The sequence below is a fragment of the Saimiri boliviensis genome, chromosome 10 (genome assembly GCF_048565385.1).
Source record: "Saimiri boliviensis isolate mSaiBol1 chromosome 10, mSaiBol1.pri, whole genome shotgun sequence".
Classification (NCBI taxonomy): Eukaryota; Metazoa; Chordata; class Mammalia; order Primates; family Cebidae; genus Saimiri; species Saimiri boliviensis.
In genome coordinates this window covers 74,674,765-74,690,304 of record NC_133458.1, presented here as the reverse complement: position 1 = coordinate 74,690,304, position 15,540 = coordinate 74,674,765, and the positions used below count along the sequence as shown (strand labels likewise).

General features: G+C 40.2%; 1 protein-coding gene across 15 annotated transcripts in view; it reads left to right on the top strand.

Moving 5' to 3' along the window:
• Positions 1-15,540, top strand: part of ICA1 (islet cell autoantigen 1) — a 159,147-nt gene that overhangs the window by 52,625 nt on the left and 90,982 nt on the right. The window contains exon 7 of one of the 15 annotated variants that reach the window (XM_074379505.1): positions 10,020-10,065. The exons of the other annotated variants lie outside the window; for them this stretch is intronic. Within the exon in view, the coding sequence (XP_074235606.1) occupies positions 10,020-10,037 (18 nt within the window). The 3' untranslated portion in view covers positions 10,038-10,065. Of the gene's footprint in view, positions 1-10,019; positions 10,066-15,540 lie in introns of those variants that run through there. 15 annotated transcript variants of the gene reach the window in all.

Sequence of the window (15,540 nt, the reverse complement as noted above, 5' to 3'; positions counted from 1 at the left end):
CCCACTGAGTTGTGTTGAGTGAGTGGAGAACATTTTCAGTTTGGAACCATGCGGTGAACCAGTGTTAAATGTTTAAGCGCTAATAACTCTCAGGGCTTTGCTGAACTCATACATAAAGGAGGTAGAGTAGGGGGCTTACTCCATTATCTCCTCTTCCTCTTCTAGTTCTAGAATTCTACACACTGGATTGACTTTTATGAGGACAATTACTTTTGTAAAACTAATGCTCTCTTATTTGTTTCAAAACTCACCATGCTCATTTGTAGGTTTTGGTGTGTGCCTGTTGTTTGTTTGGGTTTGGTTGTTTAACTGGGGTGCCTGTTTTCTGTGGATTCAAGGAGATTGACTGTAGCTGCCAAACCACACCTGTGGGTTGCTGCTTTTTTAGAGTATGTGAATGCCGCAGGAAAAGCCTGCCATTCTCACATGGCACAACTTGGAAGGGAACGAACTAGCACACCCATGCTTCCAATTCTGAATTGGATGAGATGAGGTTTTCAGGGTTTTGTGTTTTGTGATTTTCCCCATGGAACTCGATAAATAGAAAAAAATTAGTTTAAAGGTGAAGCCAAGACCATTTAAAAATAACACGCATGAAACAGATAACTCGCAGAGCTGGTGGCTGACTGCCTGCTGCTCCTGACTGGAAATAGAGAGGAGGAAGAAGCATGACCTCAGAGTCAGGATGGCGCTCCACTCTGCCCCAGCCCTTGCCGACACCAGCTGCTCCTCGTGGATAGGTCTAATAGGTCTACTGCGATTTTCTCTTCCACTAAAGGTAATCACTGAGCCCTCTTCCAGCTGTAACATTTTAGTGAGTTGTTTTGTTTGTTTGTTTGTTTGTTTGAGACAGGGTCTCGCTCTGTCTCCCAGGCTGGAGTGCAGTGGTGCAATCTCAGCTCACTGTAACCTCCATTTCCCAGGTTCAAGCGATTCTTGTGTTTCAGCTTCCTGAGTAGCTGGAATTACAGGCATGGGCCACCACACGGGGCTAATTTTTGTATTTTTAGTACAGACGGGGTTTCATCATGTTGGCCAGGCTGGTCTCAAACTCCTGACCTCAAGTGATCTGCCTACCTTGGCCTCCCAAAGTGCTGGGATTATAGGCATGAGCCACCATGCCTGGCCTTAGTTTTTTGTTTTTTCTTTTTTTCTAAATCACTGAGCTCATCTGTAGAGAAGTGTAGATACTAGAGTAGGGCCAACATGTACTTTTTTCAATGTAGTGTTTTCCTGGAACTTCAAGTAAGTTCTGGTCCTGCTGAGTCTGCTCCTTCTTGTTGCTGTTGCTCTAATCTTAGCCTCTGGAAAAATAAGAATGTTTCATGCATAATTCTTGGGTGAATTTATTGGACACTTTCAAAGAGGAGCCTTTGGTATTTACAAATAGGTAATAGTTATCTCTTATTTATGTATGAATACTTTTGCAAGGGTCAGCAACCTTTGGCCCAGAGGTCAGCCACCTGTTTTTGTAAATAAAGGTTTTATTGGAACATGACCACGCGTATTCATTCATTTATCATCTGGCTGCTTTCACAATACCATGACAGAGTTGTGCAGTTACAACAGAGGCTAATGGCTTACAAAGCTGAAAACACTTACTTGCTACCCCTTTATAGAAAACAGTTTATTGGGTACTGCTTTATAGGTACCTCTAGTGCATGTTGAGATTAGGAAAGTGTGAGGTTTTTAAATTTTTAATTGTGGTAAAAAGAAACACATGCCATAAAATTTATCATCTTAACTATTTGTAAGTGACCAGTTGAGTAGTGACCGGTATATTCACATTGTTGTGCAATGGATCTGTAAACGTTCAGCTTAGTCCCAGACAGTCCAATTCCAGAGCTCATTATGCAAACCACTTCGTTCTTCCAGCTCTTACAGAGCACTGTGAACAAATGAAATCCAGGGCCCATGGTACTCAGAGTAGAATGAGTCCTGATCCATAAACCAGGAGATCCATTTCTTAAGGGCATAATGCCGGGCAAGCTACCAAACCCTTTAACCACGCTAAGCCTCCCTTAAAGGTTTTAGAGGGCATGAGTCACAGGAGGTGCTTAGCAGGGCACATGGCACAAGGCAAGCTCTCGGATAATGGTAACTTTTTTATAGCTACCATATTTATTCCCGAATCTCCAAGGGGGAAAAAATTAACATATGCTAAGTAAATCAGCTGTGGAGTCTCTGGGAGGTTGGCCTCAGCCTTGGATTGCCCCCGCAATGTGGGCTGGAGGAAATGGTGTTTATTGTTCTGAGTTGTCTGACCATTTGTCAGACAGTAGTCCCCAGGTATGATAGGCCACTGCTGACTTCCTCTTCTATGATTCAGCCACCTCCCTCCATCCCAAGGTGCAGGTGACTTCCAAAGTGCCTGATTGTCTCAGGAGTCCTGCTAGCCCAGGATGAGCTGTGGGCCCTTGGCCCATGGTGGTGCCTACTTGTAATCCCAGCTACTCAGGAGGCTGAGGTGAGAGGATCCCTTGAGACTGTGTAGCAGAGATTACAGTGAGCCGTGATCACACTACTGTACTCCAGCCTGGGAGACAGAGTGAGACCCTGTTTTGAAAAATAAAATTGTCCTTGGCTATAATGTGGTTAGACAACCTACCTTTGTGTTCAGGGATTTTTTCCCCCCTCCATGATCTACTTTCAGTTGGATGGAGTCTTTGAAAGAAAAAAAAATTGACTATTGAGCATAATTTTGTGTTTATAAATTGATGGACTAGGAAATTATATAGTAGTCTCTTAATTTGCACCTTTCGTGCTTGATGTACCTTCACAGCTTTTATTTCTGTTTTTAGTTCGACTTCATGGTGAGAAATATTTAAGTAAATAAATATTCATGATATGTTTATGTCCTGAAAAGTTTTCGGTTACATTTGTACGACATAAGCAAATATATTTATATACATCCCCAAAATGACAGACATATAAGCACATTTCTGTCACATCCTGTTCTGTTGCCCAAGCTACAGGTTAATCCTCAGCTGCTACCATTATTCAGTCTCCACATCCAGGAAGCCTCTTGTTTCTAGTAATTCTACTTCCAAAGTACCTATTGAATTGGTTCCCTCCTCTCATCCCCAGTGCTCTTATCTGACCTAGGATCTTCCTCAATTTAGAGGATTGCAATGGGCACCCCTTTCCACACGAATCCTAGTCCTAATTCTGTAACATAAAGTGATCACATCTTTTTCCTGGTTAATAACTTTCTGTGGCTCTTCCTTGGACAATGGACAAGTCCAAACTTGGGGGAGGCTGGCTCTAACCTACCTCCCCCAACCCCAGCTTCCCTCTAGAATAATTTCCCTCCCACCTCTCTTCCCTCTGCTGCCACACACACATACACAGCCTGTGTTTCCAGCGTCATTAAAATCCATGCCATTCACCCCATTCTTACACACACTGACCTTTGCAGGCTCTGCTTCTCCCACCGGAAATTCCCTTCTCCCTCTTTTGTGCCTGTAAAACTCTGAGGTATCATTTAAGGCCACATGACACCCAGGGAGCCTTTGCTGACTCCCCAAAGCAAGATTGTTACCCTTTTGCACTGTTCCTGTTGCACTTTATACATACTTCTTAGCCTGCCCCTTGGTAGATATTGAATAAATATTTTTCAAATGAGCAGATAGGTTAATAAATAGGCTTAATTATTATTCAACTGGGGTTCAAGGATGTATAAGACCCTGGTAATACATTTATAAGATGAATATTATGCTTATAATTAAGCATAATATTCATCTTATAAATGTATTACTGAAATTTAATCTTGCCATTGAACAAAAATGAGACTCAGGTATATAAGTGAGGAGTCATTTGATTTCAGCATCCTAGAAGATATCATCTACACATACTAATCCATAATTTCTGTTGTTTGAATTCTGTAAGTAGAGGAAATAGCCATACAGTTTTTTAAATTAAGCATATTTTCTAATACTATAAATGCTAATATGTTGGCTTAGAACAGATTTTTTTCAAGGGAGGAGTGAGAAGAACCACATCTCTCATGAGAGGTATTAAATGTTTGCATGTGACGTTTGTCTAATTGTTTAAGGGAAAAGCTTGCTTAACTCTTGAGTTTGAGTGGACTCTGGACAAAAGTGAATTATCTGTGAACTGATCTGTGTGAACCGATCTGGTCCAAGATAGTTTTCCTTTTGCAAGATTGTCTGGCTTTTCTTCCTAAGTTTTATGTGTATTGGGTGGCACATACAAGCTTGATTTCTAGAATTTCATGGATGACAGCATTCAAAACATAACAGGTTTTATTGAGTGGAACCATCCAGTTCCAGATCAAAATACTGCCGTAAATTGAGCCCATTTCTTAAGGGCTCCTCAGTTCCTCAGCCGCTTGAATCCTTTGGATGACTGTTTCCATGTTTCATCACTTTATGCTTTTAGTTGCAGGGTCAGAGGGATGCATAATGCCTGTGACAACTCCCCCTGCCCCCACCCAACACTGACTGCTCCATTGGCCTCTGTGTCCTTTTGATAGCTCCTGAAGAAGATAATCGTCTTAAAGTATGGATCATTGGAAAATTACCATGTTCAAGTAGTATGACTTACTAGTTACTTCTCTCGTCGCTCTAGTTTGTCCTTAAGTCTGTCATAGCAACACATCCCTTGAGATTACTCTCTTCCTTTTGCTTAACAACTCAGATATCATCCTTCCCAGCTAGCCCTCTTATTCACCAAGATGAAATCGTTGCAATTCTTACCATCTTCTAGAATTCAGTATAAAAGAAGACAATTATACCCTGGTGGATTAGCCCAGCACTCTCATTTAAAGTATTTATGCTTCAGGGATCCACTATTTTTATTTTTTTATATGGTGATTTACTTACATATACAAAATAGAACATGGGTTTTATTTAAATTTCAGACAAAAGCAGTGTAGTCACTCTTCCCTGAATGTCAATAGCACTATAGTATTATAAGTTGCCTTTAATCGAGTCAAAAAGAATTTTCGTCAAATCCTCCTTTACAAACCAGCTATTCAGTGATGACAAAAATAATGATTTGATGGTTGCCTAGATTGACACTTTTACATAAAACGAGATTTATAAGTTGGCTATAGAAAATTAACATTTTAGAAAGAAAGATCTAAATCACAATTGCTTTAGGAAAAACTTGTGTCTGTGTAGTTTGTCATCAAGGAATATTTAAGAAGTTTGAATAGCACTTTTTTAAATGATCGAATTATTTTTGTTAGCCCTCAGCATAGCATTCTTAACAAGGTTTATGCAAGCAGTATTGGCCCTATAATGGAGTCATAGGTTGTCATGATTTCATAGGTCCCCTGTCTCTCAATAAAACTCAGAATCCCCCTTTGTCCCAAGGCCCAAGTCTGTGTATATTTTAGTGCTGAAACTATCAAAAGAATGATTGAATAGAAAACTGGTAGTTTCCATTCATAGTTCTGATATTTAAAATAACAAAATGATGTTGGATGATTCCTTGTTCTCCAGAGAACTGCCATAATTCTAATCTAACAGGGAAATAGGGAAATGGAGGCTGGCGTGTTACCCGTTTATGTCCTGGTCAACAGGAGCTCTGTTCACTAAAATGTGCACAGTTGTCAGCCACCAAAAAGTGGCTTTACTTTGCCTCCTTTAGTGAGTTATTGATAAAAAGAAAACAGCTTTAAAAATATGTGTATTACCTTTCAAACATAAAATTTTCAGGACAGTTACAGGTATAATAAAAGTATCCTACGTGAAAAAATTCTGCTTCATCTTCAACAGTTATCCCACTCTTAATCATTAAACAAGATCAATGAAACTCAGAGAGAGAAGACTCAAAATCCTAAATGGGCCAATTTTACATGGGTTCAGGGAGCCCTAAAAAGAAGCAGCCCCTAAGAGCCTATTGGTATAACGCTGCAATGAAATTCCCACATGCATTAATCAGGCTTCTGTTGTTACGATCAAATGAAATATGATTTTCAGGCTTGGTAACACTTCACAGTTGATTGGTTCCTTCTATCCAACCACCCATCTATCTGTGCATCCATCTTTTAAAATTCTCTCTCCAGCTGTGACTCTGAGACAACCATTGTCATTTAGATGCTGATTCCTCACTGCGGTTCTGCTGGTGACTGCTGACATTGAAATGAGGGATGTTTCTCAAGATAGATTAATTATATAAACAAATTGAGGGATGATGTTTTCTTCTGCTTTGTTCTTTTTAATAATTTCCGTCCTGGACCACTAGAGGTGGAACTCAGCTATGCTTACAAGCAAAAATAGTTCATGGGTATTAGTTCATGTTCTGAGAGAGGTTCAGGCAAAGGGACTTGGAAAATATCCACATCGGAGGAGGAGGAACCGTAGGGGAAAATAGTCTATGGATGTGAAATAAATGAAGAAATTTCTCAAGTAGGGAAGCTGAGAATATAGTGGGGTAAGATATATTACATTTAGGATCTCATTCTCTTTTATTATTTTTTTTTTTCATCTTAAATCTGTGGGGAAAAGATCCAGGAGAAGCTGGCAACCACAAGTGCTTCCAGGGCCTGGAACCAGGTCGAGGAATGAGATGAGCTGAGGAAGCTAAGAATGAGGTTGAGGTTTCACCATCTGCCTTTTCCTGCCTTTTAAATGTTGTGCCATGTGCATGTGTTACTCATTAAAATAATTTGCATTAAAAATATTGAGAATTAATGAAATTAAAGAACAGAAGAAAAGAGAGAATGACAGAAAACCTAAAACTGGCAAAAATGGAGAGGGTTTGAAAATGGTTTGTTTTTAATAATAATAAAGGGAAGAGAGAAATCAGGTTTTAGCTGCAAGGATGGGAAGCTAAGTTCCAAGGTAATGTCATGTGGGCAGCTGGATGGAGGAGGTTGGAGGATGAAGTCATTTTCAAAAGCCATCAGCAGGGAGAGCCATGTGAGGAAGGTGAAGTCACTTAGGGATGGAAAAACTAGCGCCTAAGGGAAATCCACTGAAGAGCAGGAAAGATGAGAGTGTTTCTTTTAAAAGCGTTCACTGTTCTAGAACTACAAGAAGCAGTTATGCTTATCCGGAAGAAGAAAAAAAGGTGAGAAAGTAAAAAGACAACTTTTCCCACGTACCCTCAATTCTGTCCTAGAACGAACATGTTCTATGTTTTGCATCAGTGAGAATGTGGAGAAAATCCTTTCCTAAAAAAGAATGAAGTGGGAGGGGGAGGGAGGCTGGCGGGTGGGTAGCTATTTCAGAGGGAACCATCTCCACACTTTGAACCCTACTCCAGGGCCTTTGAGTTGGATTGGAGCACCCTACAGACTGAGGTTTCGTCTCCTGACGCGAAAGTTTTCTGCCAGCCTTAATGTCTTGTTCTCTGTACGGTGTCCACTTCTAATTCTTGTTCATGCTATTTAATGTGCTGAGGCAGTCTTTCCCTACAGTCTGTCTTTCAACTCTGTTCTCTCAACCTAGCAATTTCATCAGTTCTTTTACATTGGGAGTTTTCCAGGTCTCACAAATTAAACCCAAGAGCATTTATGGTCCCATGAACCCCAATTTTGTCATTAAAATTTTTTGAGTAGTATCAATTGCCATAAATCAAACTAATATCCCTATGGCTTCATAATGTTTGTTTGTTACTGCTTTACTTTGTAATACTCTCATAAGGGTCTTGTAATGTTCAAGTTTAAAAAGAAGTGGAAACACATGCAGATTCTAAACCACACATCATCTTTTTGTGCACACATTATGGATTGGGCTCCTATTAACAAAGTATGCGTGTCAAAGTCAGGTACGACTGGGAACACAGAGAATGTGGCTCCCCCAAGGGTTACCAGAGACTGTGTGACATACTCAGGTTTCACTGGAATTTTATCAGACACCACAAATCAAGTATTTTAGAATAAGACGTTGAAAACAGCTTTAATTTTAAAGATCTGCTTATCTTCCTCATCCAGGCTGTGTATGCCATGCTTCCTCACCTTCCCTCCCCAAGCTCTGCCAGGAAAAGCCAGGGATTTGTAAATTGAAGCTACATCAGCTAAAGCTTTTATTGGTACTTATTATCCAGGCCTCTGTCTGCTTTTAAATTAATTCTCTGCTGGAAGAATTAGTTTCCCCCCACTCCACTTTTTTTTGCATGTCTTCCATTTTAAAATAAAAAGCAGCAGCTGAAACTCATGATGCAAAGCTGGACAATGGTTAGATTTCCTAAGTTAGACTCCGTCTTCCTTATCCTTATTGTATTTTAGGTTTTAGGCAAAACCTATTGGATTCATTATGGACTTACTTGTCCCTCCTTTCTCCCTGGCATGTCTCCATTTTCCCCAGTGTTCTGCAATTTCAGCTAATAAATGGTGTGAGTAAAGTTGACATTAAGGAGATGACAAAAGGAAAGAGTGTTTTGGAAGTAAAATGAAGATTTGATGAACTTTCTCACCATTTAATCCCAGAAAATAAGAACAACGTACTTTAAAAGAACATTAAACATGAGTTGTGCAAAAGTCAAATTACTGCTCATTTTTTGTTAAAAAATACCTCTTTCTTAGTACAAAAGCACAGCAGATATTTAACCTCTACAGTGAACAATATGATAGGTTTAATTATGTAAGAAAATTAACATATCTTAACATTCTGCCTTATAGCTAGATGTAGCAGTTCTTTAAATATGTACAAAATGCAGAATATTTTTGGTTAAATATTGGTAAAGTGCCCTTCAGTTTACAAAGCTGTTTCATATTCATTACCTCATTAAAACTGCACAGCAGTTTCAATGAGGGTATGAATTCCTTTTCCCATTTCACAGGTAAGACCACAGGGCAGCCATGACTGACTTGCCCATAGCCGTACCTATGAACAAGGATTTGAACCCAAGCCTTCTGACTCTACAGTCAGTGCTCTTCTCACCTTTTCTGCCCCACATTCCTCATAATCAGATAAACAGTTCCTTGTGTAACATTAGGTTACTGTTATAAAAAATGTTTCTGGGGTAGAGGAGACCCGGCTTCATGCTAAACTAGCAGCAGTCACATCTTCCAGCACAGGCCACATCCTCTGCACTCATTTTTCTGACCCCAGTGGTTCATGTTCCAAGCACCCTTAAGGAATATTTGGATTGTTTATTCTTCTCACCAACCTCCTTGTCTTTTGAACATCTGGTTACATTTCTGGGTTTGGCATTTCACACTTTTGCTCTACCTTATTCTGGGAGCGGTCTTTTGAGGTCAAATGTCAGGCCTAGAGCCTGAGTTCCTTGGGGTCTGGCACCTGAATCCTGCAACAGTAGGCTTAACTCAGGGCCCCAAACCTGAGGCTCATGGATGGAAAGTAGACATCACAAAGGCCAGCACCCAGCGAAGAATCCGCTGCAAATCTGCCCACTGGTTTAAAGCCCATCACTGTTGAAAGGTTTGCAGTCATAAGAGGAAAATAGCAGAGGCTCTGCAGCAAACAGGCCCCCTGCAGACATTTCCAGTAAAGAACATCTCAACTAAATCTGAATTGGGGCCTCTCTGGCCTGAGTTGAGTGTAAGAATCCTCTGAGAAGCAAGTTGGATGTAAAGTATCGTGGCTTCTACCTAAGGATTTTGATTCTGGAGGTGTGGGGGTGGGGTCCAGAGATCTGACTTTTAACAGGCTCCCAGATAATTCCTTTGCTGAGATCCATACATCACGCCTTGAGAAATATTTTCTCAGAGTGCCATCATGAAATAGCTGATGTTCATGATGATGACCGATCCATGAAAAAAGACAATTTTGCTCCATTTTAGAAGATAGACATTTAATAAGAGTTATCTGATTTATGAAGATTTCTTATTTCTAAATTTTTTTTAGAGTAAGCTTTAACCACATGGGAAAGTCACTTAAACCAGCTGATTTCCCAGGAACTCTGCTATATTAAGGCTCGCTGTGCTTTTTAGTACTTATATACATGTCTACCTAAGGCTTGGAGCCTAGAGATTTGTATATCACAAACACTCAAACATTACTTGTTTTATATTGAATCAGTATTCGCCTTTCTAACAAAATCTCTTCTCCTGTCTCGACTAAAGTTCTCTTGGTGTTCTCTAGGTTGATACTGAAAACTGAACGGAGTTCAGCTAGAACGGAGCCCCAGGTTAGTTAATATCTATAATTGAATACTCAGTGGCAAACAATTCTGACAGTTAATGTATCCATGTTAATCATAAGGAATTTTCCAGGAGCAGTCTGCTACTGTCCTGTTCTGATACGCATGTTAAAATTGCCCGCAGATTCACAAAGGAATCCTCCCCTCTGCATTTTTCCCCATTTGTGTGGTGTGTCTGTTGCCTATAGCTGATTCTTCCTGTTAGGAGTAATCAGCCTAAGACAGAGCCGGCTCACCAACAGGTCCTACAAATGGCTCCGTTATTTTACTCTGGTTTGTTACAGCTAACATTATTCTTAAGAAATATCATCCTGGGCTGGGTGTGGTGGCTCACACCTGTAATCCCAGCACTTTGGGAGGCTGAGGCAGGCTGATCATGAGGACAGGAGATCAAGACCATCCTGGCCAACATGGTGAAACCCCGACTCTACTAAAAATACAAAAATTAGCTGGGCATGGTGGCGGGTACCTGTAGTTTCAACTACTCAAGAAGCTGGGGCAGGATAATCGTTTGGACCCAGGAGGCGGGGTTACAGTTAGCCAAGATGGTGCCACTGCACTCCAGCCTGGTAACAGAGTGAGACTCCATCTCAAAAAAAAAAAAAAAAAAAAAAAAAAAAAAAAAAAAAACCATGCTGACTTGGAGGTAATTTCTGTGGTGAGGACCAAGATGTTTACTAAGCTGAGAATAAGTAGTCAGGGGTGATATAAAGACAGTAATTCTCATTTGTCCCCAGAATGGCATTTCTGTGCTTGCAGGAATGCACTGGAGGTTGTGAAATCATAAATGAAGAATGTCAGAAATACAGTACTTTTGACATTTCTTGACAAATATGTAGTTAGCCATTCTTGAACAAGACAAAAGAAACTTTGATGTTGAATGTAATAGTAGAAGTCATAACAAAATTGGCACATTTTTAAAAGTTTATCAGCTACAGTTGTAAGCATTTTACATGCATGAATGGGCTCTTTAAAACTCCCCAAGAGGAAGACACTATGATCTCTTTTTACAGATGAGAATTCTGATGCTAAGAGAGGTTACATAACCGTCTCAATGTGACATAGTTAGAACGTGTCAGGACCAGGTGGAAGGGATTATAATTTGACTCAGACCATGTTGACACATACATCCCCTTATTTTCTGGAACTAAAACAGTTTCTTCATGAGCAGTGTGATGGGGTCTTCTAGACTTATCAGTTGCATAAGGTTAAGTAGCTTCTGTTGTTTCAGTTGAAATGTTAAGTCAATTCAAAATTTGGCTTCTTCTGCACTGTTTTAAATCATCTCTTTTTGGATGCTCTTTCAGAAGCATTTTCTGCCCCAGGAGGGTGTTGGGATGACTGTGTCCTGGGGGTAGACAGGGGACATGGTGTCCTTGAGGCCACTCCGTGTCCCCTGGTTCCTTGCTTATCTTGCTTCAGTATTGTTAGTCTGGGCTTGCATGGTGAATTCCTGAAGCCTATGGCCAGGTGAATGCCTGGTCTTCTTCCCTAGCCCTAGCAATGTTGTAGGAGCCTCAGCCTCCTTCTTTTGATGAGTCTCCCTAATGGCAACTCTGATTACCTTGGACTTCCATTTGGCCCCTAACCCAGTACCATTCCCTGGCAAGCTCAATGGCCAGGACACTCAGCCACCTCCCACTTTTTTCCATAAAACATGGAAGATCTGAATTTCTTCTTCTCCATACCACAAAAGCTCATAGAGAAATCTGGGAAGTCAACTTAGCCCTTTTTCATCAACCACATTGCTTTATTTTAATGTAGCTGACCCTACTTGGAGCAGAGGCAGGCCTGAGAGGCAACCCCCTTATAAAATCCCAAGCAGGCGGTAGGGCAGCTCACCTTCTGCCTTTGGGTTTTCCCTCAGGGCTTTTCCTCCCTGGGACAGAGTTGGGCCCCATGTGTCTTTGCCCACTTCTCTGATTGAAGTTCTTGGCCGGGAAAGGGGTAAGCAGGATTTGTCCCTTCCTTCCTCCTGTCATTAACCCCATCACTACCACCACCATAATACAAAGTCTAGGATCAAGTCCACCTGCTAAAGTGGGAGATAAACATTTTGTAAGCCTTTAAAAAGCCCAAGTTTCAAGTTTTTTGTCTTGCTGCAGACTTGACACCCCAGTTTTGGGCTGACAGGAGCTGGAGAGTGCCGCTTTCTTTCTGCCTTTCTTCTGCAACAATCCAGAGGCACAGTCTGCCTCAGGCTGGCAGTGGAGAAGGTCAGGCACATAGACATGCAACTAGAAAACCACATTGATATATTACAAAAATATTACCCCAATTTTCCATGACTAAAACCCAAGCATTCTCACTCTAGAAAGTATGTTTTTATCTGCCATACTCACTGACCACTAAAGTAAATGAAATTAGGGGTTTTTTGGCTTAGAGAGAATAGAGCAGTGGTAAGAGTAGATCAGACATGAAACACTTCAGTCCAGAACATGTCTACAGTTACAAAAGGAGCCAAAGCTAGATGCGGATTTTCTGAGAAATAGACAGTGAGAAAGTAGAAAAAAATGATAAATTATGAAACTATCCTGTTTGGCTGGACATTTACTACATGGACCCAGGGTTACCAGCTGAAAACGCAACTAATATTCATAGCTGTGGCTTAAATCTTCATGAAACTCTTTCATTATATTCAAGAATCTAAAATGATCTTCAGTAGTCAGATACACTCTAGTAAATCCAATTTCCTGTATTCAAGTGTTCTTTCTGCTGCCTTTCCAAGAGACCTCATCGGTCTCATCTCTTTCATTCCCAGCAAGGCCCCTTCCATGCTTGTCACCCTTCATGTGGCATGCGCAGGTTCCTGTCTCTGTGCCCTTCATGGTGTGTCCACCAAACAGGAAGTCTGTCTGTTCCTCTATTTCCTTTGTGTCAACTTATGGCTACACTTTTAACCTGGCATAAAACCCAAATCTTCCACAAATTCACTTTTTGGTTAATATAGTACTTTGTAATTTTTCTAATACTTTTTTTGTAATTGTTCTATTTTTCTTTTGTTCAACTGTGCTAAAGGTTCTCAAAGACTTTTAAGAAGTTTCAATTACCTCTGTCATCTTGGAAACCCGTGGCACTATGCTTTAACTCAATAAAATATTCAGTTGATGTATTTTTTAATTTTTAAAATTTTATTGTTTTTAAATTGCTCCCTTTATTATAAAAATTTTTAAGAACTGCTCACCTTATTCTCACTCAGATGTTTATAATTATGAGGTACCTAAGATGTTTTGATACAGGCATGCAATGTGTAATAATCACATCATGTAAAATGGAGTATCCATTCCCTCCAGAATTTATCTTTTATGTTATAAGCAGTTCAATTATACTCTTTTACTTTACAATGTACAGTTAAATTATTATTGACTGTACAATTATTATTGATAGCCTTCTGTTGTGCTATCAAACACTAGGTCCTACTCATTTTTTTCTGTTTTTTTGTACCCATTAACATCCCATAACTTTCCTGCCCACCTCCCATTACCCTTTCCAGCCTCTGGTGTCCATGAGTTCAACTGTTTTGATTTTTTGATTCCACAAATAAATGAGAACATGCAATGTTTGTCTTTCTGTGCCTGGCTTATTTCACTTAACTTAATGACCTCCAGTTCCATCCATGATGTTGCAAATGAAAGGAACTCATTCTTTTTATGGCTGAGTAGAACTCCATTGTGTATAAGTACCACATTTTCTTTATCTATTCATCTAGTGATGGACACTTAGGTTGCCTTCAAATCTCAGCTGTAGTGAACAGCCAAGAGCCTGTATTTGCTGCAACAAATGCAGGAGTGCAGATACGTCTTTGATATACTGATTTTCTTTCTTTCGGGTATATACCCAGAATGGAATAGCTGGATTATATGGTAGCTCTGCTTTTACTTTTCTGAGGACCCTCCAAACAGTTATCCATAATAGTTGTACAGATTTATGAGGGTTCCCCTTTTTTCCACATCCTTGCCAGAATTTGTTATTACTTGTATTTTGGGTAAAGGCCATTTTAACTGCGGTGAGATGATCTCTCATTGTCCTTCAGATTTGCATTTATCTGATGATCAGTAATGTTGAGCACTTTTTCTTATGCCTGCTTGCCATTTCTGTGTATTCTTTTGAGAAATGTCTATTCAAATCTTTTGCCCACTTGTATATCAGATTATTAGATTTTTTTCTATTGAGTTGTTTGAACTCCTTATATATTCTAGTTATTAATTTCTTGTCAGGTAGTTTGCACATATTTCTCCCATTCTGTGGGTCGTCTCTTCACTTTGTTGTTTCCTTGCTGCGCAGAACTGCTCCCTTTATTCTCACTGAGGCTGGAAACCTACAGAACATCTTGGTGCCTTACTCTCTCACACCTCCCGCATCCAACAAATCATCAGATTAGCATATTTTGACCTTCTAAATATTTTCCGTATCTGTGTCCTCTTAAGCCTGTCATCTCGGCTCTTGCTCAGGCCTTGTGATGCTTGTCTGGACCACCAGTCTCTGGCTTGACTTCCTGCCTCAGTTCTGCCTTCCACATACCCCAGCGTGACTGAAACGAAACCCAAATCCAACCACATCAACATCTTTGCAAAGTTGCTGCCAAGGCCACAGGATTGAGTTCAAGCTCCTCAACATCCCACAAAGCCCTCTGTGGTTTCACTCTGGTCCAAATCTAGAGTTTTAATTCACGCTCTTTCCAGCCTCATATTTTCTGTTGCAATAACATCAAGCTGCTTGGTTTTCTTCAAACAATGGGCTGTTTCTTATGCTCATTCCTTTTCTCATATTGTCTCCTCTGCCAGGAGACAGGTTGAGATTGATACCATCTCAGCAGGTATGTGGACAATTTCCCTTCAGCCTGGTGAAAGAGAATAGAAATCCACAAGAGAAGGAGCATGAGGCTGCACAGTTTGTAGAGCAGGATGGGTGGGTGTTTGTGACAATGGGTAACATTTACACAAACCACATTTTCTGCCATAGGCCATTAGCTTATATTCTGCTGCCATATTTTGGCTTGTGGTATACCACAATCCGTATTGTTTGTTACATACGCAACTTTTGGAAATTTTAATTTTCAAAAGAAAGTTGAAATATATCATTCCAAAATATATAGAATACTCTTCTGATAAAATCATTATCTGTAACTTATATTTTTGGTTGATTCCCTAATATCCATTCTCTCCCAAGTAGTCTAAAACGATAGTTCTCAGTGTGTGGTCCACCAACCAGCTGCATCAGCCTCACTCAAGAACTTGTTAAAAATGCAAAATGTTGAGCCCCATCTCAGACCTACTGAATCAGAAATTCTGGAGGTGGGGTTTAGCAACCTGTGCTTTGGTAAGGTCCTCCAGGGATCTGATGCATGTACAGGTTTGAGAACCACTAATCTAAGGCAGTCTTGATAATTCTACTCTTTACCACTGACTTGTTTAAGAATATATAGGTAACGGGATTCTGGCCAGTAAGAGGTGAGAAGTTGGT